This window comes from Silurus meridionalis, chromosome 28 (assembly GCF_014805685.1).
Source record: "Silurus meridionalis isolate SWU-2019-XX chromosome 28, ASM1480568v1, whole genome shotgun sequence".
NCBI classification, from domain to species: Eukaryota; Metazoa; Chordata; class Actinopteri; order Siluriformes; family Siluridae; genus Silurus; species Silurus meridionalis.
In genome coordinates this window covers 4,906,676-4,930,681 of record NC_060911.1, presented here as the reverse complement: position 1 = coordinate 4,930,681, position 24,006 = coordinate 4,906,676, and the positions used below count along the sequence as shown (strand labels likewise).

Here is a 24,006-nt window from a genome sequence, read left to right as displayed (position 1 = left end):
CTATTTATGGATGAGGGGATTCAAAACAGGTCACAACTCGCCATGTATTGTCTCCTTCTCTTCTCTTACAGTGCACGGATGGCTATGAGTATGATCCCGTCAGACAAGTGTGCAAAGGTATGAGGTACCTACAGTACAATACATCTGAGACATATATAAAAAAAAAAAGATTGTTTTAATCCAAAAGTGTACGACATTAAACGGATGAGGATCGCACGTTCCTCTTCTTCCTCATGTTGTGTGGCAAGCTTGTAGGCATAAATTAAACCGTTTTTATTTTGCTCAAACATTTTTATTTGTGTAACAGACGCTTTGTGAATACGTCCATTATACAAATAAATTCAATTAAATGGAATGTATTAAATGCCAGCTCAATTTGAGCCTAAGGAAGAATTGAATAGAGAAAAAAATACCATTAGATTCATAGTTCTAGGCAGACAACCAAGGAATCTGCCTCAGACCTGTTGGAGATGATAATATGGCTCCCCCCCCCCCTGCTGCATCTGTACAGTAAAAGCTTTCATGCCCTCTGCAAAGGTTTTTGACTAATTACAGTCATTTTCCCAAATGAAAAGATCTTGCAAGCTTGCTACGATGTAGCATAAGTCACGTGCAAAAAAAAAAAAAAAAAAAGGAAAAAGTAAGCTGCAAGTAAATGAGATCAGAGCATTAAAAACTCTATGGTTGGTTTGTGGGAACCTGACCATCAGATTTGTATATGCATTTTTGAACATATAGCAGTAGAATAACCTCCACTCTTCTGGGAGGATGTTCTAGTAGATTTTGGAGTGTGTTTGTGGAGATTTATGTCCATTCAGTCACAATGTAGGTGAGGTGAGGAGGCCTGGGGTGCAGCTCCAATTCATAGCAAAGGTGTTTAATAGGGTTGAGGTCAGAGCTCTATAGCAGGCCACTAAAGATCTTCTACTCCAACCTATATAAATCATATTTTTATGGAGCTGGCTTTGTGCACAGGGGTATTGACATACTGGATCAGGTTTGGGTCTTCTTGTTCAAGTGAGGGAAAGATTTTATGCTACCACATCCAAAGACACTCCAATACAATTGCCTTCTGATTTACGATAACAATTTGAAGAAGAACGGCATATGGCAGGAAAAGTCAGGCATCCCGAAACTTTTCTCCACACAGTGCATTTTGAATGAAGTCAAATTTACTGAGTATTTCCTAATATAAGTTTATTCATTCTTTTTCAAGTTACGTGTTCTCACTTCCAGCTTAAAATAGTCATGTTTTATCGACAGATACTTTTTGCTCATTTGAAGCAAAAGAATGAAAGAACCAAAATGATCTGCCAATACAAAAATACACTTTAGGATAAAGCGATTTCTCATTTAACATTTTAAAATCATCTTCATACCTGCATAAATACCAGTAACATTTTGAGCTCCAGCAGTTTACATGCCCTTTACTTATTGCCTCTTACCTTTCTCTTTTCCCAACAGACATTGATGAGTGCGCCATCGTTCCTGATGCCTGCAAAGGGGGCATGAAGTGCTATAACCACTTCGGGGGATACCTCTGTCTGCCACAGAATGCTCAAATCTTTGTAAGCCGAGGAGACGAAACGGTACAGCCGACTGAACCGAGTCCCACAAACCCTCGTGTCCCTCCGATTGTAAACCCTGCAGCAGGAAACCTGCCTGACCGTCGAGTTTCTGGTTCATACAGGAACATGCACTGCTCACCTGGTTTCGCTTTGGATGAGCAGAATTACTGCAAAGGTAGGATTTTTTCCAGCGTCCATCTAGCACAAGGAGGGATATCTACTACATTATAATACAAATATATAATTCAATATACATTTTTTACCTCATAAGCATTAAGGCCGTAGAAATCACATTAGCTGTACAAGATGCTATCCAGGCTCCTGATGTATGTTATAAGTATGTGCAATGTGAATTTCCAGTTCTGTTCACTCACTGGCCACTTTATTAAGAGCATCTGTACACCTACTGCTTTTTGCTGTTTATTATATTCGCCAATTAGGTGGCAGTGTGTATAAAATCATTCAAATACGGGTCAAGAGCTTTAGTTAACATTTGATGCGAATGTTAAAATGTCTAAAAATGTTATTTCGGTGACCATAGTATGGTTGAAATGCTGGACCGAGCAATCTCTCAACTGCAGGTTTGTGGTTGAAACTCTCATGCTGTGTGGTAGTGATGGAAGAATCGGATTATTTTAGTGACTTGGTACTTTGAATCCCGTTCTTCGAAATAAACAAATCTTATTTTGAGTTAATTTGTTCATTTCGTTCCTTTGATCCAAAATAAAATAATTTATATATATATATATATATATATATATATATATATATATATATATATATATATATATATATATATATATATATATAAAAGAACGAACGACTCAGACCTGAGGACTCATGATGAACTACTCAATTCTGTTTCCTGTGTAATACACTGCATAGCATCACGTGATAATAAAACGAATTAGTCGAGATATAAACTACTCAATTTTCTGTACAGAACCTACGGAGATTTCGCGATGCTTTGCTCATGCGTCGTCCAGTAGAAAATGAAGGAATCACTCTTTGAGATGATTTGTTTTCATTAAGGACTCGTTTAGAATGAACTAATTGTTCATGAAAGATCAGTCACTCATGTTTAATGAAAAGTACCTCAGAATGCATCAAGAACACATCGAACCTTAAGGCAAAAGGAATAAAGCTGTACCATAGCACAGCAAAAACACATCATCCCTAAACAAAGGAATCTAAAATCGAAAGGAAAAAAAAGTTAATTGAATCTCAGTTTCTGCTGTTCCATGCTGATGGCACGGTCAAAAGTTGGCTTCAAAAGTATGAATCTATGAATTCAACCTGCCTTGTGTCAGCATTTCAGCCTGTTATGTTTGGTGTGAACTTTGAGCTCTGTAATACCAAATTGAACGTTGTTTGAATGCCACAGCCAATCTGTTGCAGTCAACTGTTGCTGACCATGCTTTATATGGCCACAAAATATTCATCTGATCTATTTTCAATAGAGTGCCAATGAGATGAAATGGAACAGATGTTTAGCAGCATGAATGTCTCAAAGTAATGGTTCCAATCTCTAGCAGTAGATGAACTACATTCAGCAATTAAGCACACAGAGGTCATAAGCATATAGGCAGGGATGGGCAGTATTTATGATACATGTATTGTAAATATAAAATAGGATTTTGTCATTTGTATTTGATAGGGTTAAGAAATGGCTTCATATTTCTGTATCAAAATACCTCAGTGTTTTGTATTTTTGTAGTTTTTAAATACTGTAAAATACTTTGTAAGAAGTCTACATGAAGACATTATCCAAATGATTGGTGCCTACTCAGTATTTTGCCCAGACTTGTTGAGATCAGAACAGAAAATTGGTCCGTATGGAAGGAGTTGGTGAAGGGAAGAAACATGCAGCCTGCCAGCTTTCAAGTAGTTGTCCATTGAATTATAAATAAATATTTAATTGCCAAATATTGTACCATAATTGAAGTAGCTGTTTTGTAGGATCATAATTTTTTATACCACTGCATGAATGACTGCCGGACACATAATATATTATCATATTTATGATTAACAATCAAATGATTAATTAGTAAGAAACTAGTACATGTGCCATCAGTTGTCTTGTTATGAATGATTTGTATGTCATTATGTCAGTGTTGCTGAGGTCCTTCGTTACCAAACACCAAGTAACTAAATTAGGATACAATTATGAATCATTTGCAAACTGTTCAACATTAAACGGTTGGTTATTTTTAAAACAAACCTTCATCTGGGAGATCACAGGGAAATGTATGGGAATATGTAATCTGTTAACTGGTTGCATATGTCAGATTTATTGCGTGACTCAGAACCAGAGAAAAGCTGTTGCTATCAAACATTGTTTACTTAATCAGCTAAATCAGTGTAACAGTGAAGGATCAGATCAAATAGGTCAACTGATTAAAGGTGGGCGAAGAAATTTCGTGTTTCCCTGTAAAAGCATTTTTTTTAAATTATTTTTTTAAATACAAAAATTTTTTTTTTTGCTACATGATGTGACTGCTGTATTTTGTAGTTTTATTTTGATACACTGAAAGTAAAGGTACTTTAAAATACCCTTCGATGTATCTTTTCCCAACATTGCATATGGGTATGTTCATTGCTGTAGCCTAGCATTATAATCAAAATGGAAGGAATCTGTATGTGTTTGAGCTAGTGTATTTACATATACCAGCTATACACTGATCAGGCATAACATTATGAGCATTATGATAACCCTGATTATCTCTTCATAATTGCACCTGTTAATATGTGGGATTTATTAGGCAGCAAGTGAACATATTGTCCTCAAAGTTGACGTGTTAGAAGCAGGAAAAATGGGCAATCGTAAGAATTTGAGAGAGTTTGACAAGGGCTAAATTGTGACGTCTAGATAACTGGGTCAGCGCATCTCCAAAACTGCAGCTCTTGTGGGATGTTCTTCGGTGATCAGTATCTATCAAAAGTGCTCCAAGGAAGGAACAGTGGTGCTCCTGTAGCTGAAATTGCTGAAGAAGTTAATGCTGTTGATGCTCGGCGGGTCAGAACTGTTTTGGCAGCAAAAGGGGACCAACACAATATTAGGCAGATGGTCATAATGTTATGCCTGATTGGTCTTGTGCTCTGAGGTAACTATTTTGCCCCTTGATGTGTAGGAACCAATCCTTGGCCCTGTACAAAATGCAACCATTCTACATAGAAAACACCATTCAGTCATCCATGAAACACAGACACAAAAGTCCTTCAAAGTGCAAAATATTGCTTTAGTAATGCAAAACGGAGGACAAAGCATCTAAACGAAAAGAACAACCCAATAAAGAAGCCACTTTTAATGGAGGAGATTTTCTGCCATCGGTTGCCCCAGGTCTCATATTCTCGGCTTGGGTTTGGTGCCCTTTGACAGGAACAGTGCGTGTTCGACGTCTACCATGCGTTCTTGAAAAATAACGACGGCATCGGACATCCTGCGGATGCCGAGTCATGCAGTGCACGATTCGCTCCAGACAATTCCGCCACAACAAGGGCAAATTACAAAGCCGATAGCAGCCCAGCTCAAATGAGCACTGTGATGGATGATGCAGCTGGCATAGTCTTTTTCCTGCTGTGGTCTGTGGTCATCCATTTATGCTTCAGCGGTTTATTTTAGTCATAAGTCAGCACCTCACCGGGCATCAAGGCCCTCTTTAATTACATACAGATGAAGAAGCTTTAGAACATAATGGCTCAGTAAGTTCGCTCAGGCTAACGGGGTTATAAAAGCGCAGGGGCTGCTTGTGTGTGTGATTTGTGTCCTTCTGAGGGAGGGTCTGGCATCGTGGTCGGTACACAAACGGCTTTTGAGTGCAAACCACAAAGCCAGGCACGTGGGCAAACACATCTGCTGGTCTAACAGTATGATTGAAGCAGTCAGCAAGCTCCCTTTGTCTGTTTCCTTTATTACACCCCATTTTACCACATCAAAAAGACAGCATAAAGGTAGGTCCTGCCTCTAACTTCATTACCCAAAAGTAGGTTTTACAACGAGGGAAGCCAATCAAAATGTACCATAAGAAAATTGGACTCTTGGTTGGCAAGATATGCAGGAGATGTGGGAGACCGAACCACCTTTGTCTTCATTCGGGTATATGCTGTACACCCGGCTTTGCTGTTACAGACAATTATTACACATCTTGAATGAATTCTGTGGTTGTCAGTTAAGACCGGCGTCTTGCAGTGCATAATGTGATGGGCTCACCAGTTCAAGCAGTGCCTGAGATTTTCTGACTGAAAGCTGCTGCTATGATAGTTATCTAATAGCCAGCGAATGAGGCATGGCATGGAATTACACAAAACTCAACAAAACCTGCTAATGGACAGTATATTTTGAATATTACTTCTTAAATTATGGTGTTATTACAAGGTAGTCATTCACACATTTTGTTCTATAGTGTGCCAAATAAGAAGCCGATAGAATTCGGAAAGGTTTTTTAGAAAAAAATGTAAACGCTTTGAAACCCTGATCACGACTTTTGAGTTTGAGTTATGGATTACTAAGTATATACTGTAGTCATGATGAAAAATTGCTGTTATAAGCAGCTCATTTCTCCCATTCTGGTTTATAGATGTTGTAAAACAGCAATGGATCCTTGGTTGACCAGCGACATCGGGCCAAAGAACTGAATTATTAGGACCAATAAATTTAGAATCTTGCTCAAAGACCCAACAGTGGTAGCTTGGTAGTGCTGGGATGTGAACTAATGACCTTCCAGTCAGAACTCCAGCATCCTAACCACTGAGCTACCGCTACCCTGCAATAAATGGCTTTGCGCTCTTTGGCAAGCGACGTGAGCCTCTTTGAAAAGAAGAGCACACGGATTATGCAGCTGATACGACCACTAGGCATTCAAGAATAGCAGTGTTAAGATTTATTTTTGTTTCCCATTTTTATTCCATTCTATTCTGTTGTTAATGTAGGATCACAGTCACTATTTTACTGTATAGACATATATCAAAATGACTGAGTTACCATAGTGAAGATTGTGTAGTTCTGTGAATCTATAGAGCATTCGACATCCTACATGAAGTGTACATCTGGAATTAAAAACTTTTTTTTTCATAAAATGGGTTTCGTCTTAGTGAGTTATTTTAGAATCACAGAGCCTCATCTTTGATTTCTCAGGAAATTTGTCTTAATCAGAGGTGTGTTGCTTTTGGAGAGCTTTCTTATGTGCTATTTGTGCTTAACAAGCTTTATATTGTGCTTAGTGTGCCTTCGGGAACAGACACCCACTCTTTCGGTGTTCATAAATGTCTTAATAAAGAAAACACTGGACACCAAATAATGCTTATGCCATGCTTACTTATCATTCCTAAGTGGAAGTTCAGGCCAGAGAAGGATTCATGCTCAGCGTTACTTAAACACACTCATGAATATGTGCACATGATTCATTAGGATTATCAGCCATACGCTGAAAAACCTGAAAAGGTTCAGTTCAATCTTGTTTTGAACAATTCAAGGTCAAAATGTATTGCTTTCAGTATAGCTAATAAAAAGGTTTGATTATTCTTACATGTTTTTCGGCATGTACTACTTAAATTCAGCCGGAAAGATTTCTCTGCCTTGTTCTGTATATCTGTGTGTTTAAAATGAAAGCCTCCTACTCAGCAACCACTTCATCCTAGGGGTGATTTATCGTAGCCGATCCGCCTACGTGGCAGGAACATTCGAAACTTTGCATCGACGGTCATCTGATGCCAGGACTGAACCTCACAGCAACCTCACATCACATATTCATGTCTTTGATGAGTTGCCATAGACTAATCTTTAATCTTTAAAACTTTAAAAATAACTGTTTCCATGGCCACTAGTCACGATAGTCATTTATAACTGTATGCAAACTATAACAAGTTTGTGTGGCCTGAAGAAAATGAATGGAGTGATGCACATTATGTGTTTTGTTAGACAGAAAGAGATTTTCTGAAGTCAACCATGTCATCCTTCTTTATCTGCAACAGTTACACAGAGATCTTTGTGACCTGCTTGGCGTCTACCAGGTTGCTCATAAGGAATTCAATTGAGTTCATTTGTATTTGAAGCAACTGTATGGATTTTTAGGCTGTAGAGCTCATAAGGAAGTTTGTTACCACTAAATCCATTAGTTGATTGTAATAAACATGAGGAAGCTTTGCCAAAAATATGTGTAACTGTAAGTAACAGCATTTTGACATACAGTCCATTTGAATGTCCCATTACCCATTTGGTTAATATTTAGTTGGGTGCAATCGGAGGTGTAAAATTACCTGAAAATCATGCTCGAGTAAAAGTAAAAATATCTTACTGCAAAATAAGTCACCAAGTCCAATATGACTTTAGCGTGACATAAAGTATCTTTTCTGAACAGTACTTTACAGTATTTTATTCCTATTGAACATAGGCTCAAATATGCACTAGTCCTCAGCACTTCAGTTAGTAAAAAGCCAAAAACAGGTGATTGGTGAGTCTTCAATTTCCTAAAATGCAAATCAAATTGTACAACACTGCATTAAAGAAAAACAAAGTAATAAAGCTATCTTTCAAAAAGGTATCTTCATTTAATAAATAAAATTACAGTATCATGTTACAAAGTAGAAGAACCTTAGGCATTTAATGGACAAATCAAATTAAAGTAATATTTTTAGATCAATTAAAACCATATATTCAGTGCTGACTGGTATGTGATGCACCAATGCAAAATGTAATCTGTAACAATCATTCTCAATTAAAATGTACTGGATAAAATGTATATATATATTTTGAATCATAAATGTATTTGAGTAAAGTGTTAAGGTTGCTTATATCTTTGATACTCAGTAAAATGAGAAAGAAGCCAAAAAATAATTACTTAAGTACAGTAATTAGGTACATTTACTCAAACACTGCTGGTCCAATTTATGACCCCCAGCTAGTTGAAGCACCAATTGTACAGCTTATTGAGAATGTACAGTAAGTCAGCTGGTTGTTGATGAAACTTTTCACAGATTGCACATTTGAGTGCTATAAACTTCTGTGAGCTGATAAACTGAATGGTGCATAGTTTACTAACAAACGCTTCTGTGCATTCAATATAATGTATTTAATAAAGTGAATGTTCTTCCCATTGTTGGAAGCAATTCATGACACCAAGAAGGTTCTAGTAAAGTCTGGGCTTCCCTACATTCAGGAGTCTAATACTACAGATGTTTTCTTGCAGTCATTTATTCTATGTATATTTTTTTTAAAGCTAACATCTTCTGGACAAAGAGTTGCAGATGCAAAATCTTTTAGTTGTTCTTTAAAGAAGACAATGTTCTGTTGAACTTAGAAAGAATACCTGTCCCACTTTCCATGCCATATTTCATCCTTGCTCACATTTTGCCCCAAGAACTTAACAGATGTTCACATGAATTGCGACTAACCTGAAGTGGATGAAGCTTCTAAAACACTGTTTTGAAACCTCTAAAAAAGCGAACTGGTCGTTTGGAGCAGGGACAATTATGTGACCACACAGGGAGCTCAAAAAATGATTCATTTTCATGAATGTTGTTGGCCTGAGGGAATCTATTCTACTAATACAATCCAAATGGGGCTTTGAAGACACTGACAACATCTGTGTTCAGTCAAATATAGAGAAAGATACAATATCACTAAAGGTGGCTACAGCATTAGCTTTGGGTGTTGGGGGTGTTGGGTCCTCACTAGTTGACTTCTTAATCATATAATGCACATTCATTTTCAAATCCCCCTCTCGCCTGTCAATCATAGTAACATGAACCAATTATGGGTCTGTAAGCTTGTGTATGCAGATGAGGACAGATAAAGGTGGTGAAGGTGAGGTACAGTAGAGGTCAACCGAATAATCAGGCCGATTTTTGGCTTTTTTTTTTTATAAATCTGCATCGGTCGATTGTGCTGCAAATTAGGCCGATTATTAAACAGGCGCCTCTGACACAGTAAACCATCCGTGTACATTCTGCACTTGCGTGAGAGAACATAACTCTCTCATACCAACAGGTGGCAGTAATGTCTATTCAGCATCCAAACAGGGAAACCGGAAGAGCTACAACTGTAAATATCTAAAGCAAGCAGCGTTTCCACCTGCCGCGACATTACTAACGGATTTGTGTTGCTTTTTTCAATCATGTCTCCTAATTGCAAAGACAAGAATGACAAAAAGCGTGTTCCATTTTTTTCTAATGTGCTCATTCGCTAAGCTAATTAGCCAATTAGAGTTCCCTATGACAAATTTACATGTTGTTACTGACACAACATACAGTAGCTTGATTGGTTTTGGATTAGAGGCTCAACCTAAATGCGATTGATTCTTAAGTAAATTCTTTAACCATGTAGAAAAATGTATTTAGTATTATTCAATCTTAAAATCATACTCGCTTAAATTCCAATAAAAAAAACAAGACTGCTTAAGAACCTTTTTTGAGCCAGCTCTATGCTTGAATTTGGTCCTTAAGACCTTGGATAAAAGCATTTGCCCAAAGGATAATTGATAACCCCCCCTTTTTTTTAAGTGTGGCATAGATAACCAGGCTCTTATAGGGTTTTCCCTCCATACAGTATCATAATATTGATTTATGTAACCAGTTTCTGATCAGAATATAAAATATATAAACAAACGTATTGGGAGACTTGACTTTTTAAACCATTTGTGGTTCTTCCATAAATGGTTTCCACCAACTTGGAGGCACAATGCCCATGTGCACAAAGCCGGATTGATGAAAATATGATTTCATGGATTGAAGTGGGAAATCTTGATTGGCCTTCTATAGACATCTGACCTCAACCCTACTGAACATCTTGGAGATGAATTGGAACACTGACTGCACCCGACTATTACTGATGTAGGGTGCTACACCAATACCTGACATTACTAACACCCTTGTGGCTGAATGAGCACAAATCTCCACGAACACACTCGAACATCCTAGTAGAACATCTTCCCAGCAGAGTGGAGGTTTTTAGAACAGCAAATGAAGACTAAATGTGGGTTGGAAGACTAAAAAAACACATTTGAATCTTATGGTCAGATGTACACAAACTTTGTTTATGTAGTTTCTAAATTAAAATGGCACGCAATCATTTATTATAAAGGCAGTGTGAAATTTGTCATCACTTTTTTTTTCCTTAGAACTATCCAAAACTAGAATTTTTTCGCCCATATCTTCAAGTGTGGGTGCTGTAACCAGTCAGTTGTAAGTGATGTTAACATTTCTCACCTTTGAAGCCACGTGATCTCGGCATTTTTTCATCACAGACTACCACACTTTGCTCCTAAGAGAGGCTTATGAGCAACTGGTTATGGAAAAAAGAAATCCACATTTGCACAAAAGCATGGAAGAAATGAGTCACCACAAAGATAACTATCACATCAATTTATAATCTTGAAGAATGCTGAGGTCATGACCAGAAACAGATTTGGTGGGTAAATATTTGGTGTCTCTCTGCTTTGCTGTTGGTTTTGCTCTGTCTCCTATGAGGCTTATGGTTATGATTTAACTAGGTCAGCACTAGATGAACAAAAAAAGGCTGTTTTTCTTTTTGCAGACAATTAGTCTTTGATTCATTAGCGTTTTTAGTTTAGTTGGAGTGACTCAATTTCCAAAATATGAATCTCTAAACAAATTCTATTAAGGCAGACATCTTGATTATTTGTTTCAGGACTGTTACCTTTGAATGTATATTATAACTGAGGAGAAAACACTTCCCCTGCTAATCTGAATATCATATAAAGATCACCTGCATGATCACTGTTGTCAAATTTACCTCATTTTATTCAATTAAATTTATTTTTATTTGTATGGCACTTTTGACAATGGACAATGTCTTAAAGCAAACATATAAGTGTAATTTCATCCAGTGATGATTGTGGCGACTAAAAACTCCCTGAGATGGTCGAAAGAAACCTTGAAATGAACCAGACACAAAAGGGGACTTCATCTGGGTTGCACTGAATGTCCATTCATTATAGTCTATCATTGTAAAGGTGTGCAGTGATAGGCACTTAAATGCAAACCTGCGGTCCTGAGACATTGTAGTAGACTGTTGATTTTAATTACAGTCCAAATCTATCTTCAAAGTTCTTGTATTACTCAGAAATTTCATTGATTTTTAGTCTGTTTTGTGGAACCATCCCCAGCTGCACAGAGTATGAGGTGTTGGGGAGTGCGAGTAGTGATGATACTAGCTTAATCTTATATTTTAAAAGCTATTTTTCATAGCTTTTCTAGTAACAAGCTAGCTTTAGCAAGTAGCAAGACATAATGATACACTCTCAACCTTTTCAACTGTGGTTTCAAATGACAGCTGTGGTCAAATGATGACGTTATCGTCATCAAATACGAAATAATTCATATTGCAACAAATCCCCAAATGTAGCTGCTATATCATTTACTGCATACCGTTAATGTTAACTAGCTAGCTATAGCCAGAAAATTTACCCCTTTATATATTTGTTTGAATACAGCAGCAAGTGAAAATTTTGTCCTCAAAGTTGACGTGTTAGAAGCAGGAAAAATGGCCAAGTGTAAGAATTTAACAGAGTTTGACAAATTGTGATGGCAAAACTGCAGATCTTGTGGGATGTTCCTGCAGTGGTCAGTATCTATCAAAAGTGGTCCAAGGAAGGAACAGTGGTGAACCGGTGATAGGTTCATGGGTGGCCGAGGCTCACTGATGTACATGGGGAGCGAAGGCTGGTCCGTGTGGTCTGATTCAAACAAACTAGCTACTATAGCTCAAATCACTGAAGAAGTTAATGCTGTTAATGCTCGATGGGTCAGGACTAATTTGGCTACAAAAGGGGGATCATATCATACATATAAAATCCTCTGAATGTACTGAATATTATATTAAAACACTATTTAAATTCTATTCTGTCTTACTGCTAACTACAATGTAGCATTTCATATTTGCACATCACATGACATTCAGCTTGATTCTAATAATGGTGGAAATAAAAGGGCTTTGGAGTTTGAATACGATTCTGCGTGTAAGTGTGCAGCGTTGTTGTTATTATTGGGCTGTGTTTGCCGGACTCCAGCTGCTTCCTGCCCTCGCATGTGAGAAATTGTTGATCTTTCTGTTCCCTGGTGCTGTGCCAGATTTATCTGGCCAACCAAACCAACAAATCTGGTGCAGGGTCAAAAGAACCATCTAGTATGCCCCCCTTGTTCAGAAAAGAACTTTAATCTGGTATGGTTGGGAGGGGGCAAAGATCTCAGGAACTGTCAAGTCACTGTTCTGGATTGTTTTGCACAATGCCGGATGAGGTAGTGTTCATTCTCGAAGGAACTACCCACCTGCTATTCCCATGTTTACGGATTGTTTTATGACCAGATACAATTTTAAAGGCATAACAAAACAAGTATTGGTAAGAAGTTAGATGGATGGTTGTATTAGTATTAGTCGTATTAGATGTCTTTTATAATCGTACTACCAGGGGAAGATAGGTTTCATTTTGACTCTATCTCTCCAGGTTTCTACCTCATGTTGTTTCAGGGAGTTTTTTTCTTACACTGTTGTTGGAAGAGACATTTCTTTTATACTCAAAACAGCAAATACGTCCCTTTCTCTGATTTTTCTTACCTTAAGTAATCTATTAATGTTTCCTGCTTGCGATTTTGAATGTAAATTGATGACCTGGGCTTTAATCTGGTTTGTGCCCAGGATTCAAATCTTGTGTGTGGTTAAGAAGATGCCTACCTCTGTAATGATTTGAGGTTTGGTTTGACATTCATCCATCGTTCTATGAAGGCTACACTATGGTCTCTGCTTGGCTTGTATCTAAATGGCATCAGATTTCTCACATATTTCGTGAAATATTTTTCCTACCAAAATATGATATAACAAAAAACAGGTCTTCTGAAAGAGAAAGGTGGGAGTGATACAATTTGAAAAATGATCAGCAATCACTCCAAACTGAATGCGGTGGTTAATTGTTCTCATATGGGTCTACAGTATGATGGCTATCTGTCTTTCCCAAGACCCACATTGAAGTCAGTTCCAATTAGTTGATTGAGGGCTTTTGTGTGTAAAATGCTCATGTTGCCCAATGAAGCATCAAAGCATCCCAGAGATTCCACTGACTAGAAAAAGGTCAACAGACCGTGGATCATTCGGAATGTTAATTCTTGTCCATCCGAGATGCTCTGGACCTGATTTGATTTTAGGTCATGAACTGGTGAGAGGCATTTCTGTAGTGGCGCCAGGGAAAGATTTCTGTTTTCACTTTGAAATTGATCTTCACTGTTCCTTATTCAAGGCCATGTTTGCAAAGCCGTATCTGTCACTATAAGCCAAATAAAAGATTTGAAAACCTGAAGAGATCAGATCTCTAAAACGAGGAACGCAAGCAGGCGAAAAGGTTCCATGATGCAATTCAGAATTTCCATAGTTTCTCCCCCTCCTGTAATCATGTGCAGCAACTTGACACGTATCATAAAATATCCTGTTAATACTCCTTTAGGAGCTGTATCTGCTTTGTCATGCTGAGTGCTAACACTTTTAAAGTTGTTTAAGGTGCTCGTGAAAGTATCCCCTTAAGGCTATGACATGACAGGCACGTAAATTGATGTGAAATGTACAACTTCGTATATTTTGTTTCTTCTCAGGGTTTCTTTTTTTTTTCCAGGGAGTCATTGCACTATTCGAGAAATTGTGTAAATAAGATGACTCAAGTAACATTTTGGACAATATCCCTCTTTCCATTACATAGTGCAGTGAAAACACAAATTAAATGCCCCCAGTGCAGTAAATACAGCTAGTACTATCAAGTGAGTCCATGTCTTTTTTTTTTTCATTATTCATTATAGCCAAAAAAACAATTGGCAGGAGGTTCGAGGTTTTGTAGAGAAAAGGACACAGGGCAGCTGGATATCCTGTGAATTCCATGACAGTGTAAAAGGATGTGTTTTAAATTGTATGACAACTGGGAGTGTCAGAGTGAGGATTAACAAATGTTTGGCAAATAAATGGAGTTACTTTTGACTCACCACACAATCAATAAAGGTATTTAAACGATCTTCATCTGAGCTTCTGGCTTTACTCATTTAAATACACTGATAAGGTAAAACATTATGAAATGATTACATTATGACAGGTGAAGTGTATAACATTGATTAGCTCTTCATCATGGCACCTGTTAGTGGGTGGAATTTATATATATTAGGCAGCATGTGAACATTTCAACCTCAAAGTTGACGTGTTAAAAGCAGGAAAACTGGGCATGCATAAGGATTTGTGTGAGTTTGACAAGGACCAAATTGTGAGATGTGGGCTGTCACGGTCTGCAGTGGTCAGCATGTATTGGAAGTGGTCCAAAGAAGGAGCAGTGGTAAACCAGCGACAGGGTCGTGGGCGGCCGAGGCTCATTTTTGTACGTGCAGAGAGAAGGTTGACCCGTGTGGTCTGATCCAACAGATGAGCTCCTGTAGCTCAAACTGCTGAAAAAGCTAATAAAGGTGATCCAACACAATATTAGGCAGGTGGTCATAATGTTATGCCTAATCGTTTATTGTCTATGTCTTTTTGTTTACTGTGCAGTGAGCACTACTCAATTCCTTTAGGAATAGTGCTTATTGGTTTGGACAGAAAAAACATTCAGCTGGAAATGACTTGCATATAAGCACATAGGAAGTAACTCAAATAACCACTCAATGAAACCGTGATGAGCAGAAAAGCATCTCAGTATGCACCTCGAATCTGCAAACACTCCTGACACGGTTCCACTCCTGCCAGCCGCAAAACAGGAAACTGAGATCCCAATGGGTAGAGACACCAAAAACTGGAATATCTATGGAAGGTTTTTACTGCAAGATGCAGCTGTTGGGTTCAAATTCGATGTCAACAGAATGAATCCACTGGCCCAAATTTTTTTTTGCGTTAACTGTTTTCTTGACACACACGGGGCTTTTAATACTTATCGAGCGTGGATTGATTGCCGCAGATTGTGCGTGTTCTGTTGCTGACCATGTGCATCCCTTTACGGCCACAATTTACCCATATTATAATGGCCACTTCCTACTGAATCCAACAGAGAGCCTTTGGGATGCGGTGGAACGGAAGATTCACAGCATGAATGTGCAGCTGACAATTCTGTAACATGCATGCTATGCAATTAAGTCAACATGGACCAGGAGTGTTTCCAACACTTTGTTGAATTCGTGCCATGAAGATTTGAGTATTTTTTTAAGAAGATGCAGGGGGCGAACACATTATCAGTATGATGGTTCTAATGTAGTGCCTTATATTAACAGCTAATTGTGAAACTTAATATTATATTCATTCATTGGCTGAATGGCTGAGACATAGGGAAGAACGAGTAAGATTTATTTATACCATTTAAACAACTTAATTGAATAAATGTTACATTAGATGTAGAAAAAGAAAAAAGAAAAAAAAAACGAGAGAAAGGAACAATTTGGGAGAGAGAGAATACTCTTCACTTTTTCCAGAAACATTCGCAGGGCTTGCTCACACTATCCGAGTACTTCCCTCCTCTCTTTTTCTCCTCTCTCCTGGTGGCTGAGTGGAGGTCAGCCCAGGTTTGGGCGCTTTTGGGAGGTGCAAATGGAACAAGGACCAAGTGGGGCTTTGAGAGCTGTTTACTCAGACTTAAGACTCCAGGTGGGGCAAATGGCCAAATTATGACATCACTCTCAGTGTGTGTGCATGTGTGTGTTTGCCATGCTGCTGAGTCCCTTGCCACTGTTAAATGATATACAGTATAGATGATTTTAAACACAGCCACGAGTTCTAATAAATCAATGAAATTTTCATGTAGGTTTGAAACATTTACCATGTAGCGGTTGCAGGACTGTTAACTTTTACTAGTCGCGTGATGATTCAAAAAGTAATCAACTAGTCATCTTTGCTGTAGCTAAACCAAGAATGCTTAGGACATGTTTAATCCATGTTAAAGTTACATCATTGAAAACAAAATAAAATAAAGAACTAGGAGACCCAAACCTGTTCCAGAATATCAGTGTTCCTGTGCACAAAGCCAGCTTCATGAAGATATGCTTTAGATGAGTTGGAGTGTAAGATCTTAAGTGGCCTGCTCTGATCTCAACCCTACTGACCACCTTTGGGATGAATTGGAACACTGACTGCACCCCTGACCTCCTCACCCTTCATCAGTACCTGACTTTAGTTTAAAGCCCTTGTGGTTGAATCAGCAAAAATATCCACAAGCACTCTCCAAAATCCAGTGAAACATCATCCCAGAAGATTATTATAACAGAAAATATGGACTAAATGTGGAATAAGGTGTTTAATAAGCACATGCATATCTAACGGTATCTGCAAACTTTTGTCCGTATAGCATATATATGCAAAATACATATATTTGATTCTGTAGAATTGACTGTATCTTGTCTGACATACAGTATTTATAGTGTAAAAAAGTAAAGCTTACATGTTTTGGAGTCAATGCAGATCTAAGAGATTAAACTTAGCTAGGGCTGTGAAAATCTTTTTGCATGAGAGACCTAGTAGGATTATTAGGTACAAGGAGCTTACACTATAAAAGAAAGACAGAGTTGCAATAACACTATTGGAGGACCATATTCTGAAATGTCGTTTTTCTTTTCACTTTGTCACATTAAAATGGCAAAAGGATTCAATAAACCATTTTCATCATGCTTTTAAAAGTTATTTTTGATAGAAAAAATGACTGGCAAGGTAGACTGAAGGTTGCAGGCTGTATTTGAACACGAAATGTGCAAGACTGCTTAAGGAGTGGACGGGTCTAATGCTATGCATTCTGAGGTATTGACACTGTTTATGTTGCCTGATGTGGCACCTTGGTCCTGGGGAAATGTTGTTTCGATTCACGGTGTACTGCACTGTATATAGTTGTAATGACAATAAAGCTTACTGGACTTGACTTGACTTTTTTAAAGAGTTGGATTCTCATGCTAAACATGGCCAAAGTAAAAGAAAAACATATGACTATATTACTGTGCCAAATACACTCCTTCCGGGTTTGTATAAGTTTCAGAAAATAACCCTTCATGATGTTATGAAGGGCGGAATTCCTTATATGGGCAAAAGCACGCCCATCACCGTGCTTCATTCGGTTATGGAAGTCATCGGCGGCGCTGCACAGGACTCGCTCGAGAAGAACGTCTCCGCAGAAGTGTGTTTTTGGATGTGAGGTAAGAAGAACCTTGTTCAGTAGTTACCATATAGACACATCCTACTGTAGTCATTGTTGCTGCTGTTGTACTTAATGTTCAGTTTCAGACTCGGGATCCGATGTGAATGTGCACGGCTGAATCGGATTGTTAGCTAGAGTTCATTTAAAACGATAACGTTTTCATTCCTGTTTTATTCATAGAGATGTCACAGCTCGCAGTCGATCGCTACGTAAAAGCTGTGCGCGCTCGCGACTCTTTAGCTCCGCCCATGGCATGCCTCCAGGAGCTCGGCTGGAGAGAATTAATCTGATCAAGCTAGATGTGTTTTGGAGATATAAAAAAATGCAACTCTATAGGTACTCGAGATTAACATGAGATTTGCCAAAACTGTGTTTTTTTTAAAGAACTTTAAAGAAGTCCAGGTGTGATACTAGGTTATGATAGATCAGATTACTATAGCATACATTAGATTAGGGTACTTTAGGTAGGGCAAAGTAAAGATTAGGGAAGGGTTAAGTGAGGGTTAAGATCAGGAGGGTCTTTTTTAGGCTAATCTTTCTCGCTCATTGTGTAAGTTTAGTGAATAACCACTTTGTATATCCATGAACAATAACATTGCGAGCATGATAAAGTCAGCTTTAATATTTTGCAGTGTATCCTTCTTAATGCAGATTAAAACCACTACCACCAAAACCATCATCTTTTTTTTTCTATTTAATCTTTAAGTAAGATTTTATGCTGACATCGGAATGCATTTTTTCACTCGTCTCAACAAGTATATCAACAATTTATCCAGAGTGTTTGGTCCTGGGAACCTGAGATTTTTGGAAGCTGTCATGTAACATGAGCAGTTTCCATTGCACTTTGAACTCAGGCCAAGAAATGAAGCAGGTGAATGTGCAGGAATAAAAAAGAATAAAAGAAAAAAGAGTTTACAGTAGGTGCTGGTATTCAGCCTAGTGAGATTACGGTTATTATATTAAGAAGAGTTAAGATCAATTTTGAACCTGTTCCAGCGTGACAAGGTCCCAAGTGAGCTTCATGAAGATATGCTTTACATGGGTTGGAGTGGAAGAGCTTGAGTGGTCTGCTATAGAGCTTTGACTGCAGACCAGGCCGCCTCACCTTACCTACATCAGTATCTGACTCTACTTATGCTTTTGTTGATGAATAAGCATAAATCTCCACAAGCACACTCCAAAATCTAGTGGAACATCTTCCCAGAAAAGTGGATCTTATTATAACAGCGAATGTGGAATAAATGTGTAATGGGATGTTTAATAAGTGCATACAAATCTTATAGTCAGGTGAAACATTTTTCCATATAGTATTAAGTATTCCTTCACACTAAGGCAGTGTAATTTTCTACAGACATTTTCTACTTTCATACTTGCTCCATTCACATGTTAATCATGAGCTCTGGTGTAGAGTCGTAAAGAACAAATTGCAAAAAGGATCTAATTGTTGACCTCAGAAAGTACAGGACATGCAAATGGAAACAGTCACTGGTTTGAGCTTTCTCGGGCTGCAGATTTTTGATGACCTTTGCAAAGCGTGCATGGAAAAGACTTTTGCAGGATCAGATCTAACTTCCTGTGCTGAATGAGAACGCGCTCACTGTGAATCAGATATGTTTATACTCTTAATGTCCTGCAAAATGTAAATGTAATTTTGATGGACTAATGAAAAGACTAACCAGAAGACATTTAGGCAAATGCAGACTGTCAAGGAGACGCACGCTGTACGTCATTATATACGTGAAACATCTGTTTGCAATACATGAAATATCTGTTTGCAGTTAGAGGTGAATGCGGGACTTGATTGACTCTCATTGCCGCCCACTTCTAATGTAATTCTGACCAATCCCCATACTCCTACAGACACTCTTTATAAATAACACTTTTAGAATGTTATTGAGATGGGGTCTCCACCAGAGATAGGAAGTAATGAAGTAGATTACTTAAGTAGATTTTTCTGGTATCAGTACTTGACTTCACTATTTGCCCTTGCACTATTTACTTTCATAAATTTTTTTACACCAATGTCTATAATTTCTACTTTTTTTTATTTTTTTTATTTACAGCCCATCAACAGATTTCCTGTCATTGCTCTGCTTTTTCAATTTACCTCTGGTCTATCATTTACTGGCTCTTACACACCACAGACGTAGGTTAGCCTATGAAGCTAACAATAAGCAAGGGAGAAGGCAACAAGAAGCTCAGGGTTAACATGAATGAGACAAAGGGAGTCAGCGATGTAAACATGACTGAGAGCAGAGACATTCCTTATCAACTTCAACATCTTTTCTCTGCTTGTGTTCTATATGGTGGATGTTCAGCGTGGATGCATTCATTAGATAACATTTTAAATTATTTTATATCAATATATTAATATCAGCATGACACTAAAACAGGTAGTAGTAATGGCTACTTTTTACTTAAGTACCTGTCAGAGCCCATTGTGGAAAAAGTGTAGTCAGTACTTTAATTTTTACCAGAGTGTTTTAAAACGTAAGTATCTGTACTTCTACTTGAATGTAGGATGTGTGAAACTTTGCCATTTCTAATCTCTACCAGTTACAAAATGGATGTTTCCTTATGTAACCATGGTTCTCTCAATAACTGGAGGACTACTTGGACACTTTTGTACCTTGGCTCTGTGAGAAGGGCAAAGGCAAAAACTTGAGGGAATGTTAATTTCGATGGTCAACTCAGAACTTTGGCTACATACTTAATGTTAAATCACCTCACATTTCCATTTTCCGATACAACACAGTTCAAACAAGCTTATCATCCTAATCTAAAACGAAAGTTGTTTTGTGTGTTTGCGTATAAGCCATTTTAATGTGTATCTATACTCTACATGTGAAAGAACATGTGCTCGGATTTGTATCTTAGCCAGCTTTTATAAAGAATGAAATTAATCTTCACTGAAGTATGGTGGATAACCTCAGAAGCCTCCCCACATAGTTCAACCACCACTAGGGAGAAATATGATCAGCATCATTGAACGTCCCACCACACCCTTCTATGGAAAACACCGATTTGTTGTCTGCAATGAAAATGAAATCTGTTGCAATATGTTGTTGATATATTACAGAATCTGTATAGAATGTTCTGTAATAAATGTTTAATATGTGACATTTTTAAAGGATAGAGCCTTGGGAACCAAAAAACAAGCCTAGAAGTTTCTAACTTGTATGGCACCAAATACAACATTCTCAATAAGTTCTTCAAAAAACTTATATAATAAAAAAATGTTTTTAATAATGTATGTACAGGTGGTCCTGAATGATGGTGGAAATTAAACCACCTGGAGGAAGTTTTATCAGGGACAGTTTGTAAAGTTTGTGGACACCTGTGCATAAGATATCCGTTTTGTCCTTTTTGAACATCCCATTCCACAATCAGTCCCCAATTGCTGTTAGATAGTTACATGGATACAACTTTATTGCCAAACTTGGATACATTTTAAAGTAGTCAGAGTGCAGCTTGTATAGCAGTATAGATTTACTGTCCTCTGAAAAGAACTCAACATGACAGGACCCTACAAAATTGTGTATCTTATATTAGAGCAGGTACAATTTGGTGCTTAGTACAATTCTCTCATACTGACCACTGGACCTCATGGCAAAAAACTCTCTGAGGATTTGAGAATTAGAATTGTTGCTTTTCACAAAGATGTCCTGTGCTTTAAGAAGATCTGTAACATCCTGAAACTGAGTTACAGTACAGTGGCCAGGGTCATACAGAGGTTTGCCAAGACAGGTTTCACTTGAAACAGGCCTGGTAGGGGTCGATCAAAGAAGATGAGTCCTTGTGCTGTGTGTCAGGTGTAGAAGCTGCTTTAAAAAAACAGACTCATTAGTTCTGCCAGCATTGCTTTATAGGTTTCAGAAGGTCCGCTTGTCAGTGCTCAGAACATACGCCGCACACTGCAACGAGTTGATTTAAATGTCTGTCGTCCCAGAAAGAAGCCTCTTCTGAATCTGGTTTACAAGAAAGCTCACAAACAGTTTGCTAAAGACAACCTGTCTAAGAGCATGAATTACTGGAACCATGTCCTGTGGTTTGATGAGACTAAAATAAACTTGTTTGGTTGAGATGGTGTCCAGCGTGTGTGGTGACACACTGGTGAGGAGAACCAAGAAAATTGTGTCTTGCCTACAGTCAAGCATGGTGGTGGTAGCATCATGAGTGCTGCTATTACTGTGGATCTGCAGTCCATTGAGGGAAACATGAATTCTAACATGTACTGTCACATTCTGAAGCAGAACATGATGCCCTCCATTCAGAAACTGGGCATAACGGCAGTTTTGGAGGAGTAGAAGAGGATCCCAGCAACAACCTGTGCAGCTCTGGTGAATTGCATGCCCAGGAGGATTAAAGCAGTGCAGATAACAGTGGTGCTCACACAAAATATACGCAGTTTAGACATGTTTACTCAGGGTGTACTCAATTTTGTTGGCAGTTATTTATACATAATGACTGTATGTTGAGTTATTTTCAGTGGAGTACAGTAAATCTGTACTGCTGAACAAGCTGCACACTGACTACTATAAAATCTATACAAGTTTCATTTCTATTGTATTGTCCTTTGGGAAGATATACTAAAATGGTTGCTAAAATGTGAGGGGTGTACTCTCTTTTGTGAGATACTGTGTATATATTAGCAAGTACATGAAGAATATATATAAGGCACAATATGTGTAGATAACGTGATATATAAATATATAACAATTATAAGAACCTTTACTTTTCTGGGAAGATGTTCCACAAGATTTTGGAGTGTGCTTGTGGAGATTTGTGATCATTCAGCCAATTAGTAAAGCCAGATACTGTTGGGTGAGGAGACCTGGTGTGCAGTTAGTGTTCAATTCAATTCAATTCAATTCTATTCAAATTAATTCAATTCAATTCAATACATCTTTATTTGTATAGCTCTTTTAACAATGAAAATTGTCTCAAAGCAGCTTTATACAGATAATGTGGTGATATAAAAAGGAATAAGATGTGTACGTTTGTCCCTGATGAGCAAGCCGGTGGCGACTGTGACAAGAAAAAACTCTCCGAGATGGCTTTAGGAAGAAACCTTGAGGGGAACCAGACTCAAGGGGGAACCCAGACCCATCCTCATCTGGGTTGCACCACAATGTCCATTTATTACAGATAAACAATGTTGCGGGGTACAGTGATGGTGACCAAAAGCAAATTGTAGTCCTGAGTCAGTGTAGCAGAATGTTGTCATTAAATACAGTCCAAATCCATCCTTGAAGCTCCTGTTCTTACTTCGTAATTTCATGGAACCTCAGGGTGTTGATGAGAAACCGTCCCCAGCTGCACAGAGTGGCCTCCAGTCGAAGAGAACACAATCCAGAGGCAGGCCATGATGGAGTAGGCTGATCCGAGGAGGGGAGAGGGGCAGAAACAGTGGTCACTGGAACCTCAGAAGCATGTTTAACTCGACCGAGAGAGGGAGAAAGAGAGAGAGAGAGAGAGAGAGAGAGAGAGAGAGAGAGAGAGAGAGAGAGAGTTGACAGGAATAGAAGGATATGGATTATTATGTGTTCTTATTGTTGTATGAAAGTTAAGGACACTGTGCAGTTGGGGCTCTGGCAAGACCCGCAATGGCAGCATAGCTAAAAGGGAGAACCAGAAGGTAACAGACATGAGGGATCTCTGGCATAAGATACAACCCACCACACCGAACACTCGATATCCATAATCTCTCCAGATCTGCTCCTTCACCTAAGAAATATTCTACTGATAAAAGACTTGACTAAATAAATATGTTTTCAGCTTTGACTTGAACACTGAGACTGTGTCTGAGTCCTGAACACTGGTTGGAAGGCTGTTCCATAACTGTGTGGCTTTATAAGAGAAAAATCTGCCCCCTGCTGTAGTCTTCAATATTTGAGGTACCAACAAATAGCCTGCACCTTTTGATCTAAGTAGGCGTGGAGGATCATATTGGTACAGAAGTTTATTTAGATACTGCGGCAGGAGACTATTAAGTGCTTTAAATGTCAGTAGTATTATTTTATAATCAATGCAAGATTTAATTGGGAGCAGTGTAGATTGATTGAAACAGGGGTGATGTGCTCATATTTTCTAGATCGCGTAAGGACTCTTGCTGCTGCATTCCGAACTAACTAAAGCTTATTTATGCACTTACTCAAACACCCAGACAGTAAAGCATTACAGTAGTCTAACAAAAATCATTACCTAGTTTTTCTGCTTCTTGTAACGACATCATATTTCTAATTTTAGCTAAATTTATAAGGTAAAAAAAAGCGATCCTGGTAATATTATTCACG

General features: G+C 38.2%; 1 protein-coding gene across 4 annotated transcripts in view; it reads left to right on the top strand.

Moving 5' to 3' along the window:
- efemp1 (EGF containing fibulin extracellular matrix protein 1) overlaps positions 1–24,006 on the top strand; it is a 43,353-nt gene that overhangs the window by 4,316 nt on the left and 15,031 nt on the right. For all 4 annotated transcript variants that reach the window (XM_046842706.1, XM_046842705.1, XM_046842709.1 and 1 more), the window contains exons 3-4: positions 72–117; positions 1,465–1,743. In XM_046842706.1, coding sequence (XP_046698662.1) covers positions 72–117; positions 1,465–1,743 — 325 coding nt within the window. The remainder of the gene's footprint in view (positions 1–71; positions 118–1,464; positions 1,744–24,006) is intronic.